The sequence below is a fragment of the Thunnus albacares genome, chromosome 2 (assembly GCF_914725855.1).
Source record: "Thunnus albacares chromosome 2, fThuAlb1.1, whole genome shotgun sequence".
Taxonomy (NCBI): domain Eukaryota; kingdom Metazoa; phylum Chordata; class Actinopteri; order Scombriformes; family Scombridae; genus Thunnus; species Thunnus albacares.
The window spans coordinates 28,162,655-28,185,047 of NC_058107.1; the positions used below are offsets into that span (position 1 = coordinate 28,162,655).

At 38.2% G+C, this 22,393-nt stretch overlaps 2 protein-coding genes across 2 annotated transcripts; both read left to right on the forward strand.

The window, feature by feature from the left end:
• The first annotated feature begins 1,670 nt into the window (after positions 1-1,670).
• Positions 1,671-18,046, forward strand: LOC122999628 (probable bifunctional methylenetetrahydrofolate dehydrogenase/cyclohydrolase 2). Its single transcript, XM_044376698.1, has 8 exons — positions 1,671-1,854; positions 4,164-4,348; positions 4,514-4,636; positions 6,485-6,637; positions 9,717-9,824; positions 14,000-14,092; positions 16,610-16,735; positions 17,569-18,046. The coding sequence occupies exons 1-8, from the start codon at positions 1,712-1,714 to the stop codon at positions 17,682-17,684; spliced, it is 1,047 nt and encodes a 348-aa protein (XP_044232633.1). The 5' UTR covers positions 1,671-1,711; the 3' UTR covers positions 17,685-18,046.
• Positions 18,047-19,105: 1,059 nt separating this feature from the next.
• LOC122970971 (epigen-like) lies at positions 19,106-21,762 on the forward strand. Its single transcript, XM_044337357.1, has 5 exons — positions 19,106-19,542; positions 19,978-20,106; positions 20,513-20,633; positions 20,779-20,931; positions 21,401-21,762. Exons 1-5 carry the CDS (start codon positions 19,509-19,511, stop codon positions 21,453-21,455), a joined length of 492 nt encoding a protein of 163 aa, XP_044193292.1. The 5' UTR covers positions 19,106-19,508; the 3' UTR covers positions 21,456-21,762.
• Positions 21,763-22,393: the final 631 nt, after the last annotated feature.

Below are 22,393 nucleotides of genomic sequence, written 5' to 3' on the forward strand. Positions count from 1 at the left end.
TTTTACTCATAGCAACATGTAAGCAATTTAGGTAATACTTATTTAAAAAACAAACAAAACAAAGAACACATAGTTACAGGCTTTTTACAGATTCCCTTTCAGCAGCATACACTATCTCTTTCCTTAATTTACAAATGCTCTTAACATTCTGTTCTTGAACATTTCAACACCTGCATGCTGGAATTCAATTATATAACATAGGGACACTCAGTTAGTGTTACTTGCTGTACATGTCTCTTAGTCACTGTCTGTCAGTGGTGACTGGTGTAAAGGTAGCTGGCTCATGTTAGTTTGGTATCTCATGAAAAGCTTTATGATTAAGCTATAATTAAGCAACATTACTATTGATTTTAAGTCCGATATTGACTCTCTTTTTAAGCTCATTTTATACATGTGAATTTGTCACATGCAAAATACATTTTACATTTTTTATAAAATATGGAGCCCATTTCCACATTGAAAAAATTAATCTGTAGGCATGTTGGACATTTCACATAAATTCACGTTACAAACACACTGATTTCAGATATTTTACATGTGAAATCCAAGACAATATGTGAAAAAAAAATCATATGTAAAGTAAATGTGGGTATGTAAAAATGGTATTTCATAAGTGATGAATTTAGATACAGGACAGGCACATGTGTTTCTGAGGAATTTGATAGATGTGAAACACGTAAAACCACTTCCTGGTGGTGAATTTGTTGTGAAAGCTTACACTGCCAACATGAATTTCATGTTTGACTTTTGGTGCATCAGTGTTGCAAAACATGACATGTCTTCATATTTCCCGTATTGTGAGGAAGAGCCCTGTGTGTGGCTGCCTTCTGAGACTTTAGGGACTGTGGATGCCCATCATTGGATCTAGATGATGAGCCCACTGTAGATCTACCTTTACACAAGCTAATGTAATGTAATAATAAGCTAAATGAACAACATCCAGACAGATAATATACATAAATATGATGTTTACATTATATTCTGATTGGACATCTGATAACAGTTTTTTCTCTTTCTGAAAACTCAAGAATCTTAATTCAGTCAATACACAAGTATTTGCTGCCATCTAGTGGCAAAACAGGTCTTATCTGTAATAATCACTGTTTTTCACTTTTGCTTATCACTTATCATTTATTTATCGCTGTATTTTCCTAAACTATGTTATCCTAGTCACCCCCATAATATCTGGATTTATGCAGTTTTATGTGCCTGCAAGTAAAATATAAAAATACTTAGCTTATGCTTAGCTTATACATTGGGTATCTTTGCTGTGCACCTCTTTTTCCCGAGTCTACTCTACTTCATTTAATTAAATAACGAATAAAACATAATCAGCTACAAACATGTTGTCTTCATCATAAACTACTACATGTACAGTATGTAGGCTAAAGTACAGCCTAACATCATAATTTTCCATCTTAACTCTTATTATTATTATAATTTATGTTGTGTGTTCTATGTTATTAATACTACTACATATTTCTGCATATACATACTACTTTACTATGAATGAAAATACGGTACAAACTTTTTGTTTTATTATATATATGTATTATAATATGTATATTTATTTGATATTATGTGTTCACACTGCCCCCCTCCCTCGCTTTCCCTCTCGTGTACGCACACGCGCGACGTACGTACGCACGCTCTGGTCTACGACACACACACACACACACACACACACACACATACACATACACACACAAACATGGCTGCCTCTGTTTCACCGCTACGCTCCTCCTTCAGGATTTGTAGCCCGCTAGCGCTTCACCATCACTGCTGCCGGGCCAAACTGCGGATGCACAGAAAATGCGAAAGTCAAAGGAGATATCTGCACCAGTCGGCGACCAGGTAAATGGCACCACCTTTTTCTTTTTTTAAATATACGGCATTACTTCGCGCAGCGGACGGATGAGCGACGCCTCGGCGGCGCCGGTGAAGTCGTGTGTGTACCGTCACGTGTCGGCCGGAGGATGGTGATTGACAGCAGCGGTTACTCGGTGCAGAGGGCAGATGTGGGTTTAGTAGACGTTTCTTTCTCTTGACTCAGTGGGTCAATTATAGGTCTGATCAAATTGACAACGCTGTCAACATATGTGTCGCTATTACATAAATCGCCGCAGATTCACCGGTTCTTGCTTTAACGTTCCCACTGCGTTCATTCGGATTATATTGGCTGCTGTTACTAGGGGACGGTTAGCTGTTGCAGTTAATCTGTTAACAGGAATTATCTTTATACCAGTAATTTAGCCGCCATCATTAAAAAAAAAAAAAAGTGTAAATCACTAAAACAAGGAGAGAGTAACGTTAAACCGTTACTCTGGTTACCAAGGTTACTGCAGGTCATTTAGCATTAAATTATAATTACAAAGCTAATGGTTTGCGGTTCTTTTCGTCCTACATTGGCCAGACTGAGTCCAACCAGGAGAACCAAATGACATTGGTGCAATTTTGATGTAATTGTTAGAGCCTGACCGATATATTTGTCACCTGATATTATCAGTCAGCCGATATTGACCTATCACAGATATATCAGTACTGGTGTATATGTTATGATATGCACCGATATATTTTTAATGTCTTCTTAAAAGTTAATAGGCAGCATTTTATGTATATTTGATCCTTTTTCTTAATTCAAGTTTAATATATATGTACATATATTTTGTTTTCTGCTTTTTTAAATTATAGTTATTTATTTGTAATTATTAAATTCCCATCAGTTTACTGTTTCAGTGCACTGATGTCATTTTATACAATAAAGTTTATTGTTAAACTGTTAAATATCGTGCCTCTATCTATTACTTATCTTTGTCACAAGTGGTTGATAACCAAATTTGGGGGATCATTGTAAAAAATGTGCATATATGTATATATTCTGTATTTATGAGATTATCGACCGATATATCGATAGATAGAATAGAATAGAATTTTTTGTACTCCCTAATATCGGCATTGGCATCGACATTGTCCAGTATCGGTTGGGCCCTAATTTTACATGATGAAAAATAGTAAGCGTTACTTACTTGGAGCTTTAGTGCATTTTTGTGACAAAAATATTTCGGAATGTCATATTCAAGTATTTGAGTTGATGTACAAGTAGGCAGTGGTGGAAGAAGTCCTCCGTGTCTATCCTATCTGTATCTACTCTGTCCAGTATTAGTCTTACAAACAAGTAGGACCTGCCTTTACAGTTCATCATTTAGTGTACTTTAGTGGTGCATATTTCCAAACATATTTGCAATTAATCAAATTACCACAAACTGATTGCCACATAGTGAATCTGAGGGTCAGGGGTCTCTGGGGCAGTCGCCTGCTTTGCTGTGTTGTAACCCGGCCTTGATGCTTTATGAAGCCACAAGATATTATGTGACATGCAGCACCATCCTGAAAACACAGATCTCTCTGATGGAACCTCCTCAGCTCTTAATGCACCCTGGAGCTGAAATGATCAGTCGATTTACAGAATTTTAATCTGCAACAACTCTGATGGTCATTTAAGCATCGTTGTAATTGTTTAAGCAAAAACACCAATTATCTACTTTGAGAACACACACACAGCGAGGTGCAGATAAGTGTGATGCAAGTCTATGCAAGTCCATCACAAACAAAAACACCAAACATTCACTGGTGCCATCACCTGAAATATGAATGTTTGCTCATTTTCTTCATCTTCTGTGACAATAAACTGAATATCTTTGGGTTCGGGACCACTGGCAGTGGTGGAAGAAGTATTCAGATCCTTTACTTCAGTGAAAGTACCAATACAGCAATGTAAAAATAATCCATTACAAATGAAAGTCCTGCATGAAAAATCCTATTTAAGTCAACATACATAAATATCGGCAAAATGTACTTAAAGTTCATCCCTCTGACTGATATATTATTATATATGACATCATTAGATTATTAATACTGAAGCATCAGTGTGTAAGCAGTATGTTATTGTTGTAGCTGCTGGAGGTGAAGCTAGTTTTATCTACTTTATATACAGATTTTTGCTGAATTTTTAAAATTTTTTAATGTGTTAGTTATAAAAATCGAATAGTCTCTAATCACTTCAGTTCTTTGTGAAATAATATGTCAGATTTCTTTTTGTCTCATGTCTGTGATGTGTGCTGTATATGTGCATTCACTCATGTCTGTACGATTTACCTCTCCAGGCATGCCGCTGTGGTGATTTCGGGGACAGTGATGGCTCGTCAGCTCCACAGAGAAATCCAACGTGATGTGGAAGAGCTGGTAGCTCAGGGTAACATGAGACCCCACCTAGGAGTGGTCTTAGTGGGAGATGACCCAGCCAGTCGTACCTACGTTAGGAACAAGACCCGGGCTGCTAGTATACTGGGTCAGATATGAGCATTGCACATTGCACATTGCACACATAGATACACATGGATAAACACACCTTTAGTGAGCAAAACTAATGTAATGTTATGTAATGTCACACGACTTCAAAACTAGCATGCACATGGCTACATTTTGGTGTGTGTGATGTGTATGTGCTCTCCAGGTATTTCCAGTGACACTGTGGTGCGGCCTAGCTCGGTCTCCCAGGAGGAGTTGTTGGATCTGATTGACAAGATGAACCGTGATTGGAGGGTCAGTGGACTGTTGGTGCAGCTGCCACTTCCTGGTAAACACAGACGCGAGAGGAGTTTTCCTCACTGACATCAAAGTTAAACCATCAGTTTGCAGTGATGGCGTATATGTAGTTCTGTCATAGCATGCAAAAAAACATGGAAGGAGCTACAGTATGTGGAAATAGGACTAAGGAGACTCATAATTAAATACGTATATTTCTATTGAAGTAAAAGTTTGGCTTCTCACACGATTTGTGATTTGATTTGTGAACGCCAATAAGGTTTGATAGCAGGTGTAAAGTTTCTTGCCTTGGAACGACCTGACTTCACCCTGATTGATTATATACAAAGGTCTCATTTAAATTTGCCCGAGGGACACAAGCCTTGCATGTCAAGACTTTCTCCGCACATCATTTGTTTTAGTATTTGCATAGTACCAATGGAGGCTACTGTAAGAATCAAATTAAGCAATATTACACTCGAGGGTGTGCTTTACCGTCATTGTTGGCACGACAGTGATGCGGTCAGGAACAAGGCGCTTGCGAGTGTAATATTGCGATTATACAACATTTACTAACAAAATAAAAGATATAAACAAAATTTATTCATATTGTGAGGCAGTATGCTCTAAAAATTAAAAACGTTTGGCTTGTGTTAGCTCTGTTTCTATGGAAATACATGGAGTATGACTAATACCTGGAAAACAATCACTCACGTCAGTAGAATCCTCTGTAATTCAACCTAGTTAACTACTCCAGCAAGTAGGTCGACCCTTAGTAACAACCTAGCAACAGAGACGATTTCTAATCCCTGTTGAGTCAGCCAGCCAACTTCAGCTAATGCTTTCTGGAGATTGCAGCATTTCCCAAACTGAATAAATACCTCACATATAAACACAAAACTACTTTGCTTGCTCAATCTCGTTTTAACTAAGATATCCGCTAAAAAAAAAAATTCTTTCCATGGACAGATTTAGCTACTATGTCCGCAAACTTCGCAGACATTTTTAAACTAGTAGCGCCATAGCACCGGCACAGCTGATGGAGGATGCCAGAGTGGAAGCTTAATGCTCTCAACTGAAGGGAAAATGGTTAAGTTTTGCTGTGTATGGGGGTGCCAGGTAACGATGAAGAGTGAAGAAGGGTTCAGGTTTTTCAGTGTGTGTGAGTGTGTGTGTGTGTGTAACTCGTACCACAGTCTCAGAGTTCAATCCACTCGGCAAAGGGTCTGTTTTGTTTTCCCCACAACCCTGAATCAGTTCAGTTCAATCCAGTTTCAAAAACATTAAAGAAAGACAACTCAAAACTCTGCTCCAGGTTTTCACCGCAGATCCCCCCACAAATCAAACCAAACCAAAGACACTAGCAAAGCAACACGGTACATAAAATAATGCCAGCAGAAATGTCAGATATGTTGGACCACCGTGTTTAACTATATATCTTCAAATGTTACAGTTACGGCTGAAAATGACAACAGAAAAAAACAAGTTTGCCAAGTTCACATATCTCCGCAATACAAATTAACCACCAGTCGTCTAGCCAGAAATGACTGTTGTTGTTAGTGCAACGTCATGGTCTATAGTTCTAATGAATGGCGGAGTAATATTTTTAGTGATGAGGCTTTTTTCACTTGAGCAGGGCTAGGTGTACTGTCATGCTGATTTGAGCACGTTCTAAATGTCTAGTTGACCAATCAGATTGCTTGGTCGGAACTACATGTTGTATGATATTAATTCAAACTGTATTAGGCTAATCGATGGCAACATTCAAAACATCTGCACTTTATGTTTAGAGACATGTAGTGCAGTTACAGAGTATAGTGGTCAACAATAAGCCATTATGTTCTGCACTTTATTCTGTGCAATATCACTCAACATCTGTCCTATCATCTCCACTCTTCAGACCACATAAATGAAAGAGCAGTGTGTAACGCCATCGCTCCAGAGAAGGATGTGGATGGCTTCCATATTGTGAATATCGGTAAGCTGTGTTTGGACCAGAGATCCATGGTGCCTGCCACACCTGCAGCTGTCTGGGAGATCATCAAAAGAGCAGGTAAATCACCTGAACCTCTTCAGCTCCAGTACAACTCAGTTTTTAATGCTGTTCTTCACCCTGAGGCAAGCAAGTTATAGGTGGGCATTAAAGATCTGGTGAATTTAATCGAATGAAGTTGAATATCAGTGTTTTTCATGGTCTAATTTAATGCAGCCTATACTTAACTGTATATATTATTACTTAATGGAATTGTTAATTACATTCTTTATCAGTTTTATGATTACTTAATAGAAATATACTTTAATTATTTTCAACCAAGGTGAGTTCAGTTACAATTTTAAAATTGTTAGATGTATTGTACCTTGAACTTAACTCAACCTTGTTAGAATAATTATATCCTCTAACTTATACTGTATTTATACTCAAGTCATCAAACCTCAACGCTTGTTTGATCCTCAGGTACAAAAATTTTAAGGTCAACTGTGAAGACACTGTCTGCTCGGTGTTGCTGTCTTATCATGTATGGCCCACTAGGTGGCGCCTAACAGTCATTTTCCAATCTTATATCTGTCCACTGTGCTAATGTACTGGACTAGTCAGTCATCCTCTTGACCAAGTAAGGGTGTAAATATTCTAGCAATTAAGATCTTTGAAAATGAGTAGGAAAATGTAGTGTAGTGTTATTTTAACAACAACCAGTTCTCAGTGCAGTATCCAAAATCCTGTACTCATATAATCATTTAAAAATGTTTTATTCAATATCTGTCACTGGAAAGAAACCTTTTTCAATAAAGTGACAATTACTCAAGGCAGATCATATTGAAAAACAGTCTCACCTCAAGGTCCATTTAGTAGCTGTTCTGAAGCTTTTGTCCATAGTATTTTAAAAACCTTTTTTTTAAGAACAATAACATAATAGGAGTCAGTATCAGTTGTTTAGACGGACCTTTCCTTGCTGTGTGGTGACTGAATGTAGAGTTTAGACTCTAATACTACTGGCTGTACTTGGAGATGCCGTGCATGAAATAAAAGGTGCTACATGTAATAATAAATCATAATATGAGAAAATTGGCAGAATAGGGGAGTAACTCACCGGTAGTTTTACTGATTAAACCAGGAAGAGGGCGCTGTTGTTCATGTACAAACAGAGCTTAAGTTTCAGTCAACATCGACTGCTGATCTGGGCTCTGTTTCCCAAAAGCATCATGACTCAAGACTCTTTTAGAAATGATTATAGATTAACAAGTACCTCCTACCCACTCATAGGAATAGAAATGAAACCATGTGAGAAGTTTAGAGGGAAAAATCACTATTTGGTGGAGCTGTTAACAACTCATAGACTCATACTCTGAAATGTGACTCCAACTACACACTGCTTTTTGTAAGATGTCAAAAGCCAAAAAGGTTGGAAACCAGTAGTTTCATCTTTAAAAATGTGTTGTATTTTAAAAGCTTGTTATATTATCCGCTGTGTCAAATCTTCATCTGAAAAGTAACTAAAGCTGTCAAACAAATGTAGTGGAGTAGAAAGTACAATATTTCCTACCCAGTCGTAGGAGGTTAAGAGCATCTTAAGAATCTCAGGAGCCTGCAAGAGGAACTGAAATTGACATATTTCACCTGAGATTTTACTGTTTTTGTTCATTTTTAAGTCTTTACTTTTATAATGACCTCAGTGGTTCCTGTTAAGTAATGTTTTAGCTTTCCAAAATGAGTGATGATGTGCAGTATAAGTAAAGTATAAACTAAACTCACATACACACAGAAATTATTTAAACATTTGATTTGTGCAATTGATCTGCCAGTTTCCATCCTCCTTTCCTAATATATGAATCTCTGCTGACTAAAATGCTACTTTATGTAGCATATCTCATATTATGTACCCTTTCAGCTCAGTTAGTACTTGGTACTATAAGTGTTGTACCTCATTCCTCCCTGTCAGGGAACAGAAGTTATAGACATAACTTTATGTTTTCAGTTTCCATATCTTCTCTTTTCTTATAATTTATGGTGTGTATGTTGTATGCCACATGCTTACAGAAGCCTAATAGAGAGATAATGACGAAATGACAACCATAACTGCCAGTGCTACATTTTTGGTTTAATTTGCACTTAAGAATACTGTCTGCCTCAGGCAACAGCCACATCGATCAATGTTTCCTTTCTTAAACTTGCCTCCACCTAGAAACATGAATCATACTCGGCAGCAAGCTGAAAACTGTTGTCTGTTGATTGTACCTCAAGCTTTGTTTTTTTACTGAATGACTTCAACTATTAAACATTTCTTTGCGTCATTAACAAAAGTTAGGCTTTGTTATTCATCCATTTTAAATATATATGGCTTGCAGCAATGTCTTCAGCACCACAGAGTGGTTACACTAAGAATCTCCTCACCGTCTGCGCATGTACTCACTCTTAATTGCTGCTTTGGGAAACAAGTGTAAACATTTAAGAGCGTTCATAGAGACGCTCATAGAGAACACTGTTAACATCTAACAATTATTGTTATCGGGCAGAAGGGCCCTGGTTAATTCAGAAAAAGCTGTTACACAGTCTGACAGCAACAGCTCGGATGATCTGATACCTGAAGCTCTTGACAATGATGGAGAATTGTTTGGATGCATGGGTTATGTTACTTACCCTCTGTAGAGGAGGGTGAGATCCTGATGGCTGTTTTCACTATCCGCTATCAGAGAATTTTTGCAATTCCCAGACCAAACAGTGATGAAGCTACTCGGGATACTTTCTTCAGTCCCTTTGTAGAATGTGTTGAGGATGGGAGGCTGAAGGTTTTCTTTCTAATATACCTCTCCACTGTCCATGTGTATGTCCATCCTCAAGAGCACCTTAAAGTTACCTGGATTTACTGAATGCAAAACTGGTTGAAACTGGGGATTGGGGAAAGTCTGAGACGTAGTTCTGTAACTAAACAAAGAATGAATTCACAAAAACATAACTAAAGAAATTAGACTGTTTTTTTTACAGCTGTGGCCATGGCAGAACCTTTGCCAGTTGGCAATATGACTGGCCAACATCCATGTAATGAATACAAGTTTTCTTTTATCTCAGCTTAGCAGTACAGTCAATCAAGCATCCTTTACCGAAGCAATTTTTCCTTGAAAATGTGTTTGTGCAGGTATTGAGACTGTGGGAAAGAATGTGCTGGTTGCTGGTCGCTCCAAAAATGTTGGAATGCCCATTGCGATGCTGCTGCACACTGATCGCAACCATGAACGTCCTGGGGGTAAGTGTTTTTGTATGTGTGGGTATGACTTAAGTCACTTTTGGACACACACCAGATTTAAGACCAGTTGAGAGTTGGGACGACTTGTACAGCTGGGGACAAAAGCTGTGTCCCCAATTGGTAAAACGCTGATTTTTGGGTCAGTTGTTAAGGTTAGGTTAAGTCTCCAGAAAATTAATGTAAGTCTATGTGAATACCCCCGTAGTGACTTAAGTAAACCTGCGTGTGTGTGTGTGTGTGTGTGTGTGTAGGTTAGTCAGCATTGTAATATGAGTAGATTGCTGCAGTCTGTAGGGAAATGATATTGCACCATCTTGGCTTTCCCTGAATTGTATTTGATACTTAAACCTTTGTCAGGATGTGGCCAATAAATAAATGCTATAATGACTGCTCACCTTTTTATCAAACAATAAATGCTGATGCATGTCTTTCCAGAGAAGTACAAAGAGTGAAAACCAGGGAGTGTGTAGGAAAAGCACAGGGCGAAACTTTTGGCAATGTGCACTGCTCGCAGGCGGATCAACTGTCCTTATAAGGGTGTAGGAAGAAGGGAGGGGATTTGGAGAGGCATTGCATGGAATTTGCTTCTTAGATGAAGCAACGAGATATGTTTGACCAGTCAAAAGTGTTGCTTTATTACAGGTAAGATCAACACAAAGGTGTAAATAACTCAGCTAGCAGCTGTATGCAAACAAAAGGTACATTCAAGTTACAATTATATGAAACTGGCAAATAATTGCCCCTGTAATTCAGTCTCAATAAATACTACTAAAAGTACAGGTATTTCAGCTGTCAGGGAAGATTGCATGAAGTTAACTAACTGGAGGAAGTGCTTAGGGGAAGGTATTTAGGGTGTAGGATATGAAATGTGCCAGAGACTATATACTTGGACATTCAAGGGGGGTGGATGGGTCTTGTGATCAGTTAAAATTGGGCTGATAAAAACTGATCTTGAACCAGGTGAACCAGTTAAAAAATGAACTGCAGTTCAATAGCTGCAGTCCCCACTGTTCACGTGTTGCTTTAGTCTTTTGAGTATCAGCTTGAGTATCAGATGCTTCTGATACATGCCTCTCTGTCAAGATTATGAGTAGCTTGGTACAAGATAACAAACCAGAACACCCCTTTTAAGTTTCCAAGCACGTTTGGCAGAAAATAAAGACGAAGAGTTGAAAACTGTAGAACTAATGACCCTGCAATCCCAGTCTTCACACCTCAGTCACTGGCTGCGCTGTGACATTTGATGTGTCAAATTTGACGCCCATAGCATAAACCAGGCATACAGACAGAGGAAGAAGTCAAGGGACAGTAACCTGGGTGAGCAAATGTAACAAAATTGGTGTTTCTCTGGGTATCCTGATGCGTTGACGCACGTCATTGTGGGATGATGCTGCCAGTATGTTGGTTTACATAATGAACAAGGTGTGGATGTTTTGACACGTCATATAGCCTACCACCAGTGAGTGTTGCCTTTTAGTGTGGTGAATGGGATGCTGCAGCCACAGCAAAGCGACCGACACACCATATATCAACAACCAACAGATCTGATAATCGCTGTTGAGGGCATGTTGTGTTTTTTGAATTTCTGGAATATTGCTTTGATCAACTTTATGTTTGGTTTAATGGACTGTACATATTTTAATTCTCGACAGTAGAGTCCTAGGTTGGAGTTGAACTGGAGATGTTGAGGTCATACTGTATGTTTATGTCTCAGACCAGTGGGCCAACAGCATACGTTACTTTTTCAAGAATTAAAAAACGTATTTGATGTTAGAAAAATGTTGTAATGTAAAAAAATGAAAAAACTTTTCATTGACTGTTTTAAAACCTTTAACTGGGAGTGTTTTAAGCTTGTATACACTGAGTATCCAGGGCTCTTTTGACCTTATCACATACCTTCATTCTTCAATATTTAGAAAAATTCCATTATGTATTTCACTGAACAAATATGATCCATTGGAAAATCCAGCAAGTGAAAACATGTGAAAATACTACCCAGGTGCATTTTGTTGGAGCATATGAAGCGATTTCCTACCCCCATATTGTACTATCAGGCCATCTCGATCTGTCTGCATACAGACCATCCTTTCATGACATCTACTTCAAACACTGTCTGAAAAGAGGGTATTATATCACCAGAGACTCTACAAACTGTTCACCACATGCCTCCCAAATGGTGCTACAGATGACTACGGGTTTGCACATCAAAGCTCAGAAAAAAGCTCTTTTCACAAGTCTTTTGAACTCTGCTAGCTGCTAGCCACTCCTTGTGTACAGTCCTCAAGTACAGTGTTCACTATAATGAAGAGCAGTTAAATTATTTTGCTTCTTAAAAATATACCACTGCACTACTTTTATGTCGGCTGAGGTTACAGTGTATAAAACAGCAAACACTTGATACCTTTTTGCAGAATTTTGCAAATAACTTTAACAGTTATTTATTGTATATTTTAAAGGTATTTTTAACAGGTTGCACTATCTTGGATGAGACTAAGAATAATGACAATAAAGATGAACTGAATTTACTGAAAAAAGAGGTTGAACACATTTGGAAACTTTGGCTGTTACACTCTACTATCCTGTGAAATACAAGGTAGTGTATGGTGGTAACTGAATGGTCATGGACCCACAACAAAGCTGATTAAACAAAAAAATGGCAGCTGTTATAACTGTGGCAAATGTGCAACACATTTTTCACTCTGTCAATTTTCAAGATTGTGAAAAAAAAGAATTTTGTGTCAAGGTCACTTTTATTGTCCGTCTCAGTAGAAATTCGTTTTTGACAAAGGGAATTGCCGCAACAACAACATCACAATAAAAAATGTCCAATTTTATGCAATTTTAATGAGTGAATTTTAGGGTCAGTTTTCTTCCTCTTTCCTCTCAAACAAACACTCACACACATTCCATTAGGTATGTGATCTGGAGGTTTGGTGTGTTGTGACTTGCCTTTCCTTCCCTCTCATTCTTATCTTCCTTGAAGTCTTCCTTGTGTGATCATTTTTCTCTTGCTCCACACCTGTATTCCTGGTCACAGTCCAGTTATGACTATGCAGGATGTCCTTACACATTTTAGATAAAGATTAAGATTGCTATTGTAATGTTGATTTCCCTTATTGTGTAATCAATGACTAAATCAAACATTTCTTTACCCAACCACCACCTGCCACTTGTGGGGCGCTGGAGAATGCATGATATTGAGTTGGAGTTCAATAGTAATAAAACTGTAAGAATGGAATATCTACATCAAGATATACTGAAAAACAGGCTGCCATCATTAGCATATTTTAAGAGTTAATTCATCCATATAACAGTCCTTTTCTTTCTCTTACCCTATTGCTATTGAGCCATGCAGATAGTTTTATGTGCTGAGGTTTTGAGATATCAGCCTCTGGCACCTGAGCCGTCGACTCAGTAAAATGAGAGTGAATGGAATTTTGTTTGAGCTGCAAAATATATACCCAGATCAAAAGCTGTTTGCCTCTTCTTTTCCTAATTTGTAAAAGGTAATTGGCAAATGCTGCATTGACTTATTACTATAAAGCGAACATATGATGTGATTGATCAATCACTGTAATCACCTGAGCAGATTCAGACAGATCCTTGCACTTTTTTTCTGTCAATCTTTGTAGTTCCTAGGAAACGGTTTAAACAATCGCCTTACTCATTTAATGTGTGGCCTTTCCGTAAGATATAACGCCTCTGCTCCTTTTCCCTGAGACTTAAGGTTATATTTCATAAAGGTGAAGTCATTTCTTCCGACATTAGTGGGGGCGGTCTTTATTTTAGCCAAAGCGGTAATATGCTGTAGTTCACTACTGGAAACCCTGGACGAAATGTCCCAGTCGGGGAGACCTCACTGTCACAGTTTTCATTGGGGATAGTTCTTCAGTAGAAAGGAGTTCCAAAACAAGCTGTTTATAATGACGTCTGTGGATTTTTCTCAATAAGATTCTTTCTGGAAATACATGTTTTTCAAACATTTTTTGAAGTATGACTTTTCACTGCTTTACATTTACATTATTGTATTTGACTGGTGGCAGAAACAGCAGAGACAGCTTTCTCAAAACCTCGGCACAGAACTATCTGACTAGATACCTCTTGAGTTAAGCGTTTGTGTGTTTTGTCTTTTTGGTGATTTGGGTAAACCCACCTAAAAAAGTCTGTCTTCTCAGGTGATGCCACAGTGACCATCGCCCACAGGTGTACACCGAGGGAACAGCTGAAGGAGCTAACAAGCCTGGCTGACATCATTATTGCAGCTGCAGGTAATTATACCCCGGCCACCATTTAGTCATATGACTGAGTCATATGAGCCTTTTCTTTTACAGTTTAAAGTGGATATATCATGCACATTTCCAGGTGTCTATTTTTATTCTGGGGCTTTACTGGAACACCTTTGCATGATTTACAGTTAAAAAAACTAACTTATCTGAAACCGCCATATGCAGCCCCTCAGTTCAGCCTCTGTCTGAAACAGGCCATTTTAGCTCCTGTCTCTTTAAGTCAAGTCAAGTCAAGTCAAATTTATTTATATTGCACATTTCATACAGAAAGCAACACAATGTGCTTCACAAAGGCAAGAGCAATACAATTATAAAGACATAAAACACAGGCCTACATATCATCATATAAAAGCAAGTAAACATACGATTGCATACATGGAGGCAACCCCGCCCCCCAAAAAAACCCCCCAAAGATTACCGAACTGACGTCCAACCCTAACCCTACACAAACGATCTAATGTTGGTTCAATGGGGAAGTAGAGGTAACTTTGCAAACGGAGCATTCATAGCAGGTTGAAGACCTGGTTTTTGACTTTCAGTGAGTATTTTTACATACGTTCATCCCAGGTTTTTGGACCTTTGAGCATATTTAACATAGACATCCAACATCAAAACTGTAGAAAAATAACAGAAAATCATAAAAAGCATAATACGTCCCCTTCAAGTTGGTTGTTTTTTATGTCAAAAAAGTTTGGCATACTGATATACAGTTGATAGTAAAAGCATACATTCACCTCATGTTTTGGAACTTTTACCATGTTTAACATAAACATCTGACAGTATAACAGTATAAAGGTAACAGAAAATCACAAAAAACATAATGATGACTTCCAAATATGTTGGTCGTTGGGCCCAATACTAAAATTATGCCCTGTATATTGCGTTGTATTGTAACATGGACAATTATTTTGTTAATTTAGAAACTATGCTTTAAAAATATGCATGACCATACTTTTTCATTTTCTTCAGTTTTGCATTACAAATGAACAATTGGAACTTTGAGGGAAGTGATTTATGAGGATGTTACTAAAGCAGCTCTCCACGCTTGCCTCAAGTGTACACTCCTTAAACCAATGTCAGATGCCTTTTCATGATGTCGGAATTACCATGGCAGGAATTATGAGGTCTGGTAACGTAAGCAAGGGGGGAGATTGTGAAAGTACTTACCAGCCCTTACTTGAAAAGATTACATTGGACACGCAAACATCAAGTGTGTGTTGAGGAATCTAATCTAAACACAGAAGATTCAGTATATTTACCCTTTACTCTGCCCCAACTGTGGTCACGGATCACTGCTTTCTTGAAGAACAATAGTTATCTGTGTTAACTGGAATGTAAGACAATCAATCAATGCAGGGCAGAAACGTCTGTCTAAAGACTTTTAAGTGACTATATATGCCTTAAGGGGTGCCATGTTTTATGTCTATTGTATAATTTCCTGACGACTAAGAGCAACTTTCTGGGATGGGCATCTCATTTTCCTTTTTTTTCCTTCCTAAGTTTGACTTTTGGAAATAAAGAACTGCATTTACACGTAACTGTATATTTAATTACAGCTGTTTTCATGTCACTCTGGAATTATTATGCGTATTAAGTGTGTGTTGAGGATTTAATTGTTGTGGAACTTGTAATTGCAGTTAGTAGGCAATTAGATAGGTGTAGTTTGGGGTTTGCGTGTCACTGAGTTTCTCCTGTGTCTGTGTGCTATATATGAGCAATAGTGTGCTCTAAAGCTGGTGCTTAATTGTTATTTGGTCCAGACTTGATCCCGTTGTTGACGAGCTATAATTGCTGTCTGAGGAGTTCAAATTGAAGGTTTTCTCACAGCCAATTTCAGAGTGGAGTGGCCCTCAAAATAAATATACAATGCTTTATTATTTCCTTCCTTTTAGCTGAGGTATCATCTTATTCTGCTATGCTGCCTTTTAAGTGTAAGGTAAAGTGGTAATTGTCACGCTGTTCCACTAAAAGCAGTGATTAAATGGAACCTGCAGAACTTTTATCTCTTTCCTGATAAAGATTACTGAGATTGTTACGGTGTTTGACCTGGAAATGTCATGGTGGCTGCAAATGCATTTTAACCACAACTATTAGCCAAACAGCACTAAGGTAGTTTTTCAGGTTTTTGACTTTAATGTCAGTCCTTTAAGTCGAGTCAAAATGTTCAGGTTGACCGGCAATTTCCTGTGTCAAAATCTGGTTTTAAGATCAAAATGATTTCAGCTGATATTTTGCTTACAGGGTGAATATTAAATTAATTTGTGTTCAATCGAATCACCACAAAACCTTGGGCCTGAAGAATGTCCACGGTGCACAGAGAGGTCGAGGAACGAGGGGTAAATAGGAGCCCAGGTGTTTTTTTTTGCCCAGGGGCCCCCAAGCTAGATGAAAGAGTGTGTGTAACCTGCAGGATTGCAATACTGTAGCTGATGTTGGAACAATTAATGAGGCATCATATTATCTTCTAATCGTCAGCCCCTCCTTGATTTCTGTGCATAGGTGTTCCCGGGCTGATCACAGCAGATATGGTGAAAGAGGGCGCAGCAGTCATCGACGTGGGCATTAACCGCATCCAGGACCCGAATACAGGGAAACTGCGGCTCATCGGTGACGTGGACTTTGAGGGTAAATAATCAGAAGCATGTCAGAGCAGGACATTTCTGCTAAATCAATTGGCTAAATGATTGGAAACCAATCAAAATGACAAATGACAACATGCAACTGTAACAGAAGCTTGAATCATACTAGGGAATAAAAGTCAAGATATCTTGGCCACTGCTGCTTCAATTTTGACCATTGTTTTTAAAATTTGTCTCTTGAAAGGCCCCGATCTGTTATGGAAGTGCAATACTTAATAGTTGGAGTACACCTTTAAGGGTTCAGTATGCTTTAAGATTATATAGGGTGTTGTACAAGGCGGAGCAAAAGCCTGCCATCACAGCCCTCTCCTGGCTGCATCTTACTTGCCTCCCTGATGTCTCTCCAAGAACTTTTGTCTTCTGTGTGTCTCTGTTATCCCGATGCTATAAATCGCATAATGGGCGTCCCTGCTCAAAGGCATTCATGTTGTTGCACCCAGTTGTACACAATGAAAGCCATGGAAGTAGTTGTTAGAGGAATGAAAAAAGAAAGCTCGAGAGAGAAGTTCAAAAGGCGTCCTTGTTGGATTGTTGGTTTTTGGAAAGTTACAAAATCTGACAGATACTTAATTTGAAGCACACTGATGCCCTTAGTCCTTTCACCACAGGAATGCTAATTTGATTGACACACACTTAAAAGGTTTCTTAACTCTCACGAATGTAAGGTTCCTGAAATCCAGGCTCAGTGTAATTGACGTAATGTGGTTCTTCAGACATAAAAGGACAAATAAACAGAGGTATTCCTGTAAATCTTGGCTTTAGTTCTTGGAATGGTAATAGTATATCTTAACCCCATTTCAATTGTTTGGATTGTCGTAGGAGTGAAGGAGAAGGCAGGTTTCATCACACCTGTTCCCGGAGGTGTGGGTCCGATGACAGTCGCCATGCTGATGAAGAACACTGTGACTGCTGCCAGAAACGCACTGATGCATTAACATATTCACAGACACACTATAAAGGCATTCATTTTAATGAATGATATACAGTACATACAGTATAGGCATATATATACATACATACTGCACATACATCAGTTTGTTACATATACATACAAACATATACACACACACTTTTATTTAAAACTCCATGAGCTGAAGACTCCATACCTGCTGGGAAACTTACATGTATGTTTATATTGTGAATTTGTTTGTTTGTTTATTTCTGTTATTTATTTCAAAGTTCACTTTTTAAGAATTTAGATTAATATTTTTTCTACTGAAGTCATTTTGGTTCACTTTTGAACATTCCAGATTAACTGGAAACAGATAATTAAATAAAAAACAATGCTGTGCCAATACTACAATCTCTAAGTTTATTTGTTGGTATTTTTATTAGATTTAATAGGTGTTTAAATGTGTATAATGTTAAAATTATACTATCCTGTCCTGGCGTTAGTATCAAAAAAGACATTGTCATTGACAGCACAGCACGCTGCTGTACTTCATCTACCTTCACCTGCAACAAGAAAAATAAAAGTAACTTAAGAAACAGAAGAAAATGCGTTAGAGGCGCCGGCTAAACGTAAATGCCAACGCCACAGTGGGCTACTGAGCCCAACTCTTCCCCTTCTAACCTGATGAAATCAAACAATATAATGCTTACGTAACTGAAACAAAATTGAAATCAAAATCGAAGGTAAAAGGAAACACCAGCAAAGGGGGGAATATGTTTATACTCTTTGCAAATGGCCACAATCGAAGGCTGGATTACACATCGACTAAAGAGATCTAATCGTCTATAAAACTTTTGGACATTCCTTGCACGCAATCATGGTGTTTATGTAGGGGAGGGGGGGTTTCAGACACTGTCAGGTGATCAAACAAGCATACCTAGGCCTTTATCATACGTATTTAACCCACCTCTATTTTCCCCCATGTACTTTATCTCCTCTGATACACATGAAGTCATTTTTGTTCACTGACTTATTCAGCATAACATGCACGAGGAGGTTCCCCCAGTTTGGTACAGGCACCCTGACCAACCACTAGAAAGTCACCACTGCAGTGACAATGACGTGATCCCTCGCTGGCTTCCTGCCCACCCACACTGCCAAATGTGTTAGCAGGCAAATTAGGATACTGATATTTATTCACAAGTGAGAGTGACCCAGATTATTATCATTTTTATTCTGGAGATTTCCATGTAACAGCTGGTCTAAACCTTTTTTGACCACTGTTGACCTATGTGGAAGACCTATTGGGGAATGTTTCTCTGCCCTTGATATCATCAAGTAAAGAATGCTTCATTTTATCTGCCCAGCATCTGACATCTATTTTCTGGTCTATGTTATCTATCCATCTTCTCGTCACCTGTCAGAGGATGCCACAAACAAATCTTGTCAAAGATGTCCTGTAATCAGGCTTTGGAAGGAAATTAAGCTTTCACAATACCCACATCCGTCAGGCTGCATCTCAGGAATTTGAGTGAAAGAATCAATCTGAAACCATCAATCTTCCAAGTGCATGCGTGGGTTCAGGAACTTCCAGCAAAGAAGCCACATTTAAAGAGCCTCTGGGTAATCACGTGCTCCTACCAATATCAGCCTGTAGACTTTGTCCATGCATGCAGAGAGTCCATACAAATAAAGGAAATGATGCAGAAAGATTTTTGGAAGGAAGTCTTTGGTTTCATTGATTGGCCGTTAAAACTTTTCCAGTGGTTCGGAGGCAGTATAAAAGCTCAGCAAAAGCCAGTTGTTAATCACACTGCACAGGGAGTTGAGCTGGAAACATCTGACACAGCACTGCCAGAAGACAAAGATGTTTACACAAAGACAGATGTACCTGGAGAAGGGTAAGTTTCTACTTCATTATATGTTGAAGTTATTAAAATTAGATTCTTCCACATTGTTTAAAGTTTGGTAATTTCTTTAAATGAACAGAAAGATGCATCAATAGTGATTTATTATAGCAATACACCTTAAATGTGAAATGTTTTTAGTGATGCAGAAAAAGGAAGTTAAACCAAAATGCAGGCAATTTTTTCTCAGATATGTGATCCCACCAGTGCGTGCATGTATTATAGTAAAAGACTGGCAGCATCTGTAGCCTTTTGTTAATATGTTTTTAGAGACCTGGCAGAGTTTAATGTTGCATCTTTAGAGACAAAATACAAGAAAATTCTTAACTTGAAAACAGTCTGAGTTATGCATCACAAAACTTGTCCAACAAAGAAGCAAAATACATCCTTTTAAGATCTAATTTCTTCTGTTCCCTCACTGTTTTGCAGCCATCTTCGCGGCGGTGGCAGTGCTTCTTTTCGCCACCGCAGGACAATCTGCACTGCTGACAGACGACCTCCAGACCACAACAACTCCTGCCCTGTCAGACTCATCTCTCACCACGCAGCTCAGCAACAGTAAGTGTCGTCATTATACTCCCTACAGTTAACTGTGGAACAGTATTTAATCACTGATTTAGATGTAATTTGCAGAGCCCACAAACTCCATCACTAAAATGTGTTTTATGCTTTTTGTGTACAAGATAATAATGTAAAAAAGTATCTTTCAGGACAGTATTTAGAGGAGAATCTTTCACTTGCTTGTCTGCCAAGTTAGGAAGTTTAGTTTGGGAACCACATTGTGCTATTTACTAACCAATTGATCCGTAGTATCCATGGTATTTTTCTATATATTTTGCACCCTTGTTAATTGATTTATTAATTAGTCAGCTGATTCATTAGGGGCACAGATGGCCATATATTAGTGTTAAAATCTGATAATTGATAATCATGCCACTCTCTCTTTCTCTCTCTCTCTCTGCAGGCAGTGTGGAGGGACCTCGGGTTCTGCGAACACACAGATCATGTGGAAGCGAACATGAAAATTACTGCGAAAACGATGGCAAATGCATGTATCCCCAAGACAGCGACAAACCTTTTTGCATGTGAGATATTAAGTGTTATTACACACACACACACACGTTTACCCCTATAGGTGTACATTAAAATCTCTGCTTCATATCCACATGTACATGTTGGTTCGTGTTCAACTTTGGAATGCACTCACATATTTCTCTGTGTGGTCTGCAGCTGCACGTCCTTGTACAGCGGGACTCGTTGCATGTTCTACAACCAAGCCAGTCGCAAGCCGCTTGAGTTAGAGCAACTGATTGGCATCACTTTTGGGGTCGTCATAGTCGTCATCATCCTGGCCATCATAATTTGCTGCTTTGTCAATAAGAGGTGAGTATCTTCAGGCTCTCCAAACAGTTATGTTCTTATGTGAATGAGTATTAGGGCACGTAGGAGTGGAGAAATATGATATTATAGAAATAAAGCCACAAAACATTCAGATGAAAGTTTCTATGAACAATCAGGGGAATTCTGAAACTTTAGATTTAGCTAAAATACTAATTTCTTGTCTCCCTGCACCCAGCACTCTTTTGGTGTACTTTCCTTAATGAGTCAGTCAAATTTTTCAAGGAATCACTCATCAAGTCATAACATATTTGTCTGTGATCATCTTAATACCATTTTTTTTCACTCTTTCAGACTTTTTACGATTGTTACTATCAAGACTCTAAATAAATTGTTACTTTTCATGATTAGTGTGTTTGCAGTTAGTTATAAGCTTATGTTTTTTTGCATTTCACTGTGTGATGAGAATAAGACAATAAGTTCTCATCCAGATGTTTTATTTGTTTGTTTTCAGATGTGTAAAATCAGCACCACTAATGAAATCGGTACCATCTGAGATGTCAGTGTGACCCCTACAACTCACTGTTCCTCCTCCTCCTCCTCCTCATCATCATCTACAACATTGTCACCAACATTGTCACCAACATTATCAGTGTTGTTACTCTTCGGAAAAACATAAACCACTTTTTTTTCTTTATTAAGGTTTTTATTTGATGTGCATAAAGAAAATTTGATGTAACTTTTAAAAAAACACACACAGCACTGTGAAATCAAGGCATCTGAATGAAAACTGAGCTGTGTCACACCTGGTGGTGAAGTGAGGCTGCACAAATGTGACTATTTATTGTTATATAGATTATAACTTATTTAAAAATGTTCTGTTTATTTAAAGTTTTGTAATAAATTTATGAAAATGAACATTTATATGTGTTACTTGAATTCCGGTGGATAAAATGGTCACACACTTACACACACACCCACTCACACACACACACCTATACACTATTATTAATTTATTACTTTAAGGACAGGTTCAAGTCTGTCTTAATACAACATTCAGGTGTCCATATAAACACTGAAAGAGGTTTTCCTCACTGTAATCATTCCTCCTCTTCATACTGGCTGTTAAAAGATCCCCTTCAAATTAACTTTCAATATGAGTGATGGAGGCCAAAATCCACAGTGTGTCCACACAGTCATTTCATGCAAAAAAGCATTTAAAAGTTTATCTGAAGCTTATCTGAGGCTTCAGCAGTCTGAATTAGTCATATCAAGTGGATATCTGACACAATTACAGTCTTTTTAGCTTCACATTTCCTCTTTGTGTTTCCTGTTGAGCTGTGGTGGAAGGACAGTAACAAAAAGAGGAACTTTGGCAATACAAAGACTAACATTGAAAGATATCCTCTTGATTTGACTCATTTGGATGGCTGAAGCTTCATATTAGCTTCAGATGAACTTTTAAATAATTTTTTGTACAGAAGGAGGTTTGTGGATTTTGTCCCCC

Excerpts from the sequence above, each read along its gene's own strand:
- LOC122999628 (XM_044376698.1), top strand. The coding sequence starts at position 1,712 with ATGGCTGCCTCTGTTTCACCGCTACGCTCCTCCTTCAGGATTTGTAGC. Across the intron at positions 1,855-4,163 it reads CTGCACCAGTCGGCGACCAG|GCATGCCGCTGTGGTGATTT; the intron begins GTAAATGGCACC and ends TTACCTCTCCAG. Across the intron at positions 4,637-6,484 it reads GGTGCAGCTGCCACTTCCTG|ACCACATAAATGAAAGAGCA; the intron begins GTAAACACAGAC and ends TCCACTCTTCAG.
- LOC122970971 (XM_044337357.1), top strand. The coding sequence starts at position 19,509 with ATGTTTACACAAAGACAGATGTACCTGGAGAAGG. Across the intron at positions 19,543-19,977 it reads ACAGATGTACCTGGAGAAGG|CCATCTTCGCGGCGGTGGCA; the intron begins GTAAGTTTCTAC and ends ACTGTTTTGCAG. Across the intron at positions 20,634-20,778 it reads AGCGACAAACCTTTTTGCAT|CTGCACGTCCTTGTACAGCG; the intron begins GTGAGATATTAA and ends TGTGGTCTGCAG.